This window comes from Pipra filicauda, unplaced genomic scaffold, assembly GCF_003945595.2.
Source record: "Pipra filicauda isolate LSUMZ 115617 unplaced genomic scaffold, ASM394559v2 scaffold45_size4122338_pilon, whole genome shotgun sequence".
Lineage (NCBI taxonomy): Eukaryota > Metazoa > Chordata > Aves > Passeriformes > Pipridae > Pipra > Pipra filicauda.
In genome coordinates, this window is record NW_024104598.1 from 1,174,573 (window position 1) to 1,184,105 (window position 9,533).

Sequence of the window (9,533 nt, forward strand, 5' to 3'; positions counted from 1 at the left end):
GAGCAGTAAGTCCAGTTCCTTGACTCAGAACTGGTCAAACTGGTTAGTCCGGTTTCTGGAGAGGCTGAGGGGATCACAGTGTTGGACTCCTTAGAGGGGCTGCCCTTAGGGGGTGCCTTGTGCTCTTTGATCTTATCCCAGAGCTGTATCAAGTATTCCAAATTAGAAGTGGGTAATTTATCCATCACTTCTCCAGGAATTCCTTTTGCAACACCTTCTCTCCACAGACTGTATCTCTTTCTCCCGCTAGATGACACATTTTGTTGACAAATACCTGGCGAGGCAGGTTTTTGGACTTTCCCTGCCCTCCTGCAGTGTATTCTCTGGCCACTGGTACCAGAGAGCCCCAGCTGCTGACCAGTAGCTATTAATTCTTGGGCTATTCCCAACCAGGTTATTCCTGATGGAGCACCCCTTCTTCTAGGTCTGGGAGTTGCCTTTATGTGCTCCTGTAATTGTTTAGCATAAACTTTTAGTGCATCAGGCAGGCCTCGAATTAAAACTGGAAATCTCTGTGGATCTGCCTCAAGTTCCATTGGGGAATTTCGTTGTGGGTCTAATAATTTTGTATGCATTAATTGGAGACATGGTTTTTTGTACACTTTTTACAATGTGGCCAATTGTGGGTGTTTTAATCGTGTGAGGATCTCCCCTTTCTATAGGGTCTAACCCGCCTGCCCAGGCAGCTCTTTGGGTCAGGGACCACGGTGCTCGGTTATCATTTGTGGTCAGGAAAACCCCTGGGCCCCAAAATCCTCTGACCTCACCTTCACTCAATAAAATTCGGTCTCCCCCAGTAAGGGACACCCTCCACACATATTCAGTCTCTGATTCACTGGCCTTATTGTTGCCCGTAACCAAAAGAAACACAAACCAACAGAGTGCCGGTTTATGCGGTGCTTTATTCGGGGCCCCGGGAACCTGAGGACTAGCGTCCAAAGTCAGGATTCCGAAGACCCTCATTTTCAGTTCAGCTTTTATACTCAAACAAGTTTACGTGCAGTTTCCACGACAAAACAGTTACAGTTTCCACAGCAAACCAGGTGCAGTTACAAACAAGCTCATGCTCCATACTGATAACAATTAATAATCATCTACTCTAATCATAAATCTGCTTAAGTTGTCTTACCCCTAGAAACTGTTTAACAGACCCTTACTTCATCTTAGGTAACAAATTACTATATCCTAGGTAACAAATCATTATATACATGCTTGACTAGATCCTTTGATTATGGTTTCCACTTTTTTCAGCACATAAACAAGGTTGCTAACTTACTTCTTTGGAGTGTTGCTTTTCTAGGCCTACTCTCCTACTAAGCCTTAGCCATTCTACTACTAAAATTTAAATTGCTTTGCAACATGTCCCCCCTTTTGAGCATTCTTCAGGCTTTGCTTGCAAGGATGCTCAAACACAGCAATCTTCAGGTTGCAGTTTCCTGACAGGCAGGAGGTGGTCCATCTTGCGATGAGATTACTTCTTTTCTTGTTATAGCTTTCATGATGCGTCTCGTATGTTGACCTTCTTTTACAATCATTCCTAAAAGACACTTGTAAACAATTATAGCTATCACAATAATCACTACAATCAATATTCCATACTGGATAACAGAAGATATCCATCCTGACACATGAAGACCTAGGGAGCTGAATAATTGTCCTATCCAATTGTGTTCTGCTTCTTTTTGCAGTTCATGAACATTCTCGTCAATTTGTTCTAATTGACTAATATCTTTTTCTACTTCCTGAGTGACATTTGGGATGTGCACACAACAATACTCGTTCTTAGCATGCAGGTAGCCGCAAACTCCATGTTCCTTAAGTAATATTAGGTCTAATGCCATGCGGTTTTGTATGGTCATTCTAGAGGTGGCTTGTAATTGTAAATTTAGATCTTTAAATCCCTTCTTGGTGACTGCTGCTAACCTTTCAGTTTGTCCCATTAATTTAAACAACATTTCTCTGTTCCGGTATGTTGAGATTGGTGCAAACAGAGACTCTAATGCCCATCTAAATTTAACTCCTGTTGATGGTTCATGCCAATCTCCCAACTCCAGGTCATCAATGTCTTTACTAATTTCTCTTTTCCCTCGTGGTTGTATTTCTACTGATGTTAACTTATCCCGCTTCCAGAATGGACAGAGAGTAGGTATCCCTAGTGTGACAGGTACAACTGGACCATCTATTGGCATGTGGGTGGTCCACTGGCCATGTCCCATGACCCACACTAAATTTCCTGGGCTCTTAACTGTGGTGGTACGGCAATCAATATTTTTCACAGATCCCTTAATCATATGGTTATATCCTCGACATTCACATCCTAACTGCAAAAGTGTTTTGACTGGCATTAAGCCTATTTCATCGTCTGGGGTATCACATGTATATACTCGAGTACAATTCCAATTCTCTTTTGCACGTGTTTCTGTCCTCCAATTATGATTTCCTCTATTGCCTGTAGAATAAGTTTGATTCTTTTTCCTTTTCCAGTGAATACACCACTGTACTTTTCCAATATAACTATAAGTCTCTAATAAGCTGGGTCCCCAAATTGTTTGCCATTCATCTATGGTTGTAGAGCTAGTAATATTTTGACATACTTGTTCTTGTTTTTCTCGTTTTATTTGAGCCGGGACTTTAGAACATGGGTATATTACTGAATCTGTAACTAAACAAGATCCTTTTAATTTGTCAATGTTTTCGCTTGTTACCCATGTTCCAACTACTACCCATCGGAAAAATCCAGGTACTTGTTCACATTGTTTCTTAGTCATTTCGTTTTTGAGTAGACATGCATCTATCATTTCATTCCATGTTTTGGTCACAAATCTGCAATTCCACGTAGTATTCTTAAATACTTTAGGAATTTCTGGTACTGGAATTATTCCCCATGGGATTGGGTCTCCTGCAGCATGAGGCATAGGGAGACATGCAGTAATTTTTGTGACATTCTGTACTCTCCCAAAATCACGAATTAGGCCTATGACTAGGTTTTCTTGTTCCACTTCTCTATCTGGAATTTGCGGGTTACTTACTTGCCGGGTTATTCTTTCAGCTCTTATGTAGACGGCAGTAATTCCAGTATCCCACCAGTCATCTTTACTTATCCAGCAAGTATATTGGCCCTCATCTTCTCTTCTTTGTATTTCTTTGATTTTCAAAACTATTGCGTCTGCTCTCTTTCCAATCTGATGTCTCTTCCCAACTTTCAAGTTCTGTCCCTTAAACCACCACCCATATTCAGAATACTGTCCTTCTGGAATTTTGCAACTTAGAATCAGATCTCTTCCTTCCTGAGCTGGGTAAACACTGTGTTCTGGTCTGAGTCTTACTCCTTGATGTGGTACGGCTACTACTGTTCTTATCCCATAATCTTTTTCTTCTCCACATGAGACCACACAAAGAAATGTACCTTCTGTCTTTCCTACTCTGGGATTAGAAATATTCAGCCACCCTTTACTTCCCTTACTATTTGACCACCAGTTAACTCCTTGACTTTGTGATTCCCAAGATTGATTTGCCAGATTCAGTTTCCACCACTTTACTTTAATTGATTTTTGACAATCATCAAATTGGAAGGTACAATTGATTTTTAAAGGAGGACCATCCCACATGTCTGATTGTTTCCTGGTGGGTATAACTCGCACTGTGGTCACCGTTTTCTGAGTCGTGTTTACTGTCCGTATTTCTATATGTCCATAATCAAAACTTTCCCAAATCCAAACTACACACATATATGTCCCTTCCATGGCTTTAGACACTTTGGGTACCTGCAGAACGGTGTAACCTTTTTGTTGTGTAGCATCCCAAACTGTTGTCACTCCTTCTGTCATGGTTTTATCTTGATCTCTCCATCTCCACTTGACGTTAACATCCCTTAATTCAGCTCCCTGGTCATCAGAAAACAAACAGGTTAAATTTACATCAGTAACTTCGGGGACTAGCAGGTAAGGGTCAGGGGTTTCAATTTTCACAAAGGTCTCTGCCAAACTTATCAACCCCAGGAACACCACGATTCTCAATTGTTGGCTTGGAATACCATCCTTGTGGGTGAGAGAGGTTCTACCGACCACGAGACTGGAACCTTCTTGACCCGAGTATAATGGATCCAGCTGTCGATTCCTTCGACTTTTACTGCGGTGTAGGTCGTCATTATCACCTGGCGAGGACCGTCCCATGTTTCTTTCAGCGGCTCCACCGACCAGTTTCTCACGTAGACATGATCTCCCGGAGAAATGTCGTGCACTGGATTCTCCAGGGGCAAAGGTCGATTCCACTGCAACGCTCCTCTGAGGGCTGTGAGAGTCTTATTTAAAGATAACACATAATTAAACACTGCTTGATCACCTACTATATGAGGATCCCTTTGGTAGGTAGCTGCATGATAAGGTTTGCCATAATATTTCATATGGACTTACTCCTATCCTCTCTCTTGGTTTGATCCTAATTCTCAACAGGGCAATGGATAATGCTTGGGGCCACGGAATCTTTGCTTCCTGACAGATTTTCTTCAATTGACCTTTCAATGTCTGATTCATCCTTTCAACTTGTCCACTAGACTGTGGTCTCCATGGTGTATGGAGATTCCATGTTATCCCTAATACAACCGACACATCTTGTACTATCCCTGCTATAAAGTGCGGTCCTCGATCAGAGGACAACCCTAGGGGAACTCCAAATCTTGGGATGATTTCTCTCAAGAGAGTTTTTACCACTTCCTTTGCTTGATTAGTCCTACAGGGAAAAGCCTCAGGCCATCCTGAAAAGGTGCAGACATATACTAACAAATACTTATAGGATTGGGCCTTAGGCAACTCAGAAAAATCTACTTGCCAGTAATCTCCCGGTAACTGACCTATCTGTAATTTTCCCATCTGCACCTGCTTCCTGACTACTGGGTTATTCTTTATGCACATAGGACACATTGCATTTACCCTTTTTGCCAGTGTTAACATCTGGTTTGAGAGAACCTCATTTTTCAAAAATTTTACCAATGCTTCTGCACCCCAGTGGCACTTATTGTGTTCTGTTTCAAGCACTGCTTTCATTATTCTGACAGGTAGAATCACTTGTCCTATGGGGGAAATGTACCACCCTTTAACATTTTTCCTTGCATTTGTCATTTGAGCTAATTTCTCATCTTCCTGTGAATAATGTGGTTTTTCTTCCATATATGCTATTGCTGGATTATTTCGAACAGGCAAAAGAACCATCTGAGTCCATACTTCTCTTGCGGCCTGCTTAGCCGCTTGATCAGCCTGTCGATTACCTCGAAATTCTCGTCCGGGATCTCTCTGATGTCCTTTAACATGCATTATTGCCACTGCTGAGGGCTTGTGTATTGCCTCTAGCAATTGTAAAATTTCTTCCCGATGTTTAATCGTTGTCCCTTGAGAAGTAAGAAGTCCTCTCTCTTTCCAGAGTGCTCCGTGAACATGAACTACCCCAAAAGCATATTTGGAGTCAGTCCATATGTTAACTCTCTTTCCTTGGCTTAATATTAAAGCTCTCACCAATGCCCATATTTCGGCCTTTTGTGCAGACGTACCTGGGGGTAGTGCATTTGCTTCTATCACTTCTTGTTCAGTGACCACTGCATACCCAGCATACCTGGTGCCGTTCTCCACAAAGCTAGATCCGTCAGTGAACAATTCCCAGTCAGGATCTGTCAATGGCTCGTCCTTCAAGTCTCTTCTGCTCGCGTAGACTTGTTCAATGGTCTCTACACAGTCATGCTCCAGGATACCTTCTTCCTGTGTAGACCTAAGGAATTCTGCTGGGTTGAGATGGTTAGTGATTTTCAGTTCAACATCATCTTGCTCTCTTAACAAAGCCTGATACTGTAACATGCGGCTAGATGAGAGCCAATGCCCCCCTTTTTGTTCCAAAACTGCTATGACCATGTGGGGTACGTACACTACCATGTGTTTTCCCAGAGTCAATTTTCGTGCTTCCTGTATTAAAGTAACCGTCGCTGCCACAGCTCTGAGACACCCTGGCCATCCCCCACTTACTGCGTCTAGCCGTTTGGAGAAATATCCAACCGGTCTTTTCCAGGATCCTAGACGCTGAGTGAGGACTCCTAAAGCCATTCGTTGTCTCTCGCAGACATAGAGCTGAAACTCCTTGGTTGGGTCCGGCAGTCCCAGGGCAGGTGCTTCCTGGAGGGCTCTTTTCAATTCCTGGAACGCTTTCTCTTGCTTCGTCCCCCAGGTCAGCTTGGGCTCCTTTACTGCTTCATATAAAGGTCTGGCAGTTAGTCCAAAGTTGGGGATCCACAGTCTGCACCATCCGACCATTCCTAAAAAAAGATCTCAGTTCCTGATTATTTCGGGGCATAGGGATAGCACATATTGCTTGAACCCTATTTGTTCCTAAGCGCCGGGTTCCTTGGGAGATTTCACATCCCAGATAAATAACTTTCTGTTTTACTAGTTGTGCTTTTTCTTTTGAGACTCGATAGCCTGCTTGCCCCAGCATGTTTAACAGTTCAATGGTTAATTGACGGCAGAGTCTCTGCTCTGTATTTCTCAAAAAGATGTCATCAACATATTGAAGTATTATATATGAAAAAAAGAGATTCTTTTACCTGAGTAGTCTTCCATTCTTCAAGTTCCTTTGCTAACTGATTACCAAATATCGTGGGTGAGCATTTGAATCCTTGTGGTAATCGAGTCCAAGTAAGCTGTCGCTTCCGTCCAGTCTCTGGGTTCTCTCATTCAAAGGCAAAGATTTTCCAACTTTCCCGTGCCAGTGGTATGCAGAAGAAGGCATCCTTTAGATCAATCACTGTAAACCACTGAAATCTCTCAGAAACAGATGTTAACAAGGTGTAAGGGTTGGCTACAACTGGGTGGATATCTTTTGTGATGAGGTTTACTGCTCTAAAGTCTTGCACTAACCTATACTTACCATTTTGCTTTTTATCGGAAAAATGGGAGTATTAAACTCTGACTCACATTCTTTTAATATCCCTAAAATTAAAAATTATGTGATCATAGGAGCTATTCCTTTCCTGGCTTCTAAACTAATTGGGTATTGTCGCACTCTAACGGGTTGTGCTCCTTCTTTCTCTTAAAGAAAACAAGTAAATATCTTCACTAGCTTCTAACTATATATCGGCATAAAAACTCTCCTCTGGGCAAAAGGGTTTTTATTGCTAACATACCAAGTTAAAAGTTCACAGACCCAATTCTTAAAAGTACCATATATGGGCCAGTAAGTATTATTTCCTATTCTTCTACCTCCCCACACTTCAATACAATACTTAATCATTTTCTCCTTTGATCTTCTATAAGTGCTGGAATAACAACTCCGGTTCTCTAAGAGGTTCCCCAAGGGACTTTCAGGGGGAATCCTCAGCGTCCTAGCCTCAAAGTCACCTTTTACTAATCTTCTTATCAGAGGGCTATTTGTAATCTCTCTCTGAGGTTCCTCTTTTTTTTTTTTACTACTTTTAACTTCATTCAGAGGTTCCTCTTTTAACTTCTCTAAAAAGGCTGAAAGAGATTCTCCCCTATTCCGTCCCACCGAGCACAGCCCTGACCAGTCCAGCGTCCCTGGTATCTCACTTTGCACTCCCTCCACCAACAATTCTCGGTAAATTCTCAACTTTCTACAATCTCCAGACACATTTGGATCCCACCCGGGATCCTCCCGCGGCACAAAATCATCCACTGTTCCCCCCGCCGCCCGGGGCAGAGTTCGCATTCTTTCTTTCGCTCTTTCCACCATCACTCTTAATACCATTTCTTTTTCAGTTGAATCCAGAATTGTATCTAACAATACCTGTAAATCATTCCAGTCCGGATTTTGAGTTTTTCTAACCATTTTTATAATACAAGTCACCTGCTCCGGATTTTCTCTGTATGACCCAGCTGACTGTTTCCAAATTAATATATCATTAGGTAAAAAAAGAAACTTTCATCATGACTTTTCCCCCGTCCGCTCCAACTGCTTCCCGCGAAGGGGCCATTAATCTCGGGGGTGAAAGCGAAACTTCCCTCAACTTTCCCCCCCCGCCGTCTTTCTCTACTCCTCCCTCGTTCTCTTCGTGCTCTCCGCGTTCGTTCAGCTAAAGGAGTTCTATCAAAATCACATTCTCCCTTTTCTCTTTTCTTCCTCATCCGAGGACGATTCTAGCGGGGGCATGGTGGGTGATTGTGCCCTCACACGTGAAGGGAGACTATCTCTCGAGGGCGCACCTGGAGTTATGCTGGGGGAGACTAACAAAGACACATCCTCCTCTGGTTCTGAAAACCGTATTTTCCGTTCTTGACATCCTATGCATTTATCATCTAATTCTTTCAAAATCAACATATCACATTCTTTTTGCCATTCAGTCTTATGTTTTAAATAATAAAACAAGTCTAGATATGGTATTTCATCCCATATTTCATTCTCCCGTAAATATTGCATCAAGGGGGTTATAATTTCCGGAGTCAATGAACCATTCCTAGGCCACTGCATTCCTTCTGTCTCATACTGAGGCCATACATTATTACAATAATCAATCAATTGTTTCTTGCTTAACTCTTGTCCGAAATTTCTTTCCTTCCAATGTTTTAACAAGCAACCAAGCGGAGAATCGCTAGGGATATCATTTTCTGCACAAGATAGTGCCTTAAAGGTTTTAAACGGCATCATACTGACTCACACACACACACACACACACACCCACACACACACACACACCACAGTCTGAATTCAAAATCAAATTCACAACAGCACAACAATATAAACCAATACGTTTTACGACCAGCGCAATAACACAACGATATAAACCAATTACATATTCCAAAACCAAAACCAAAACCAACTCGCCAATTCTCCCTCTGAGTGGCGAGTGCTGGTACAGCGCGGCTTTCGCTACGTCTTACGACCAGCGCCTAGGCTTCCCAACCGAGGTACCTTTAGCCCAACCCAGCGGGTAACTCACAGTCCCGTCTTATAGGCAGGCTCCCAACCAACAAACCTAAAGGAATAAAGCACCTCCGGGCTTACCTGGATGGGTTGTCCGGCGGGTGCGGGGTCGGGCATGGGTCGATGTCTCCCCAGAAATCACCTGGTTGCCGGCGTGGAGTAGATAAGCTCGTGAGCTGCACCAGCTACCCCCGGAGTCCCACACCTGGTGTCGCCAGAAAACTGTTGCCCGTAACCAAAAGAAACACAAACCAACAGAGTGCCGGTTTATGCGGTGCTTTATTCGGGGCCCCGGGAACCTGAGGACTAGCGTCCAAAGTCAGGATTCCGAAGACCCTTATTTTCAGTTCAGCTTTTATACACAAACAAGTTTACGTGCAGTTTCCACGGCAAAACAGTTACAGTTTCCACAGCAAACCAGGTGCAGTTACAAACAAGCTCATGCTCCATACTGATAACAATTAATAATCATCTACTCTAATCATAAATCTGCTTAAGTTGTCTTACCTCTAGAAACTGTTTAACAGACCCTTACTTCATCTTAGGTAACAAATTACTATATCCTAGGTAACAAATCATTATATACATGCTTGACTAGATCCTTTGATTATGGTTTC

The 9,533-nt window shown here is 42.7% G+C and overlaps 1 protein-coding gene across 1 annotated transcript; it reads right to left on the reverse strand.

Moving 5' to 3' along the window:
- Positions 1–1,421: 1,421 nt before the first annotated feature.
- Positions 1,422–9,033, reverse strand: LOC120324216. The gene is given in 8 exon segments (XM_039386040.1): positions 1,422–2,321; positions 3,030–3,215; positions 3,765–3,884; positions 4,034–4,300; positions 4,413–6,302; positions 6,304–6,552; positions 6,554–6,913; positions 8,998–9,033. Coding segments are annotated over 8 exon segments (4,008 nt in total).
- Between the last annotated feature and the right edge of the window lie 500 nt (positions 9,034–9,533).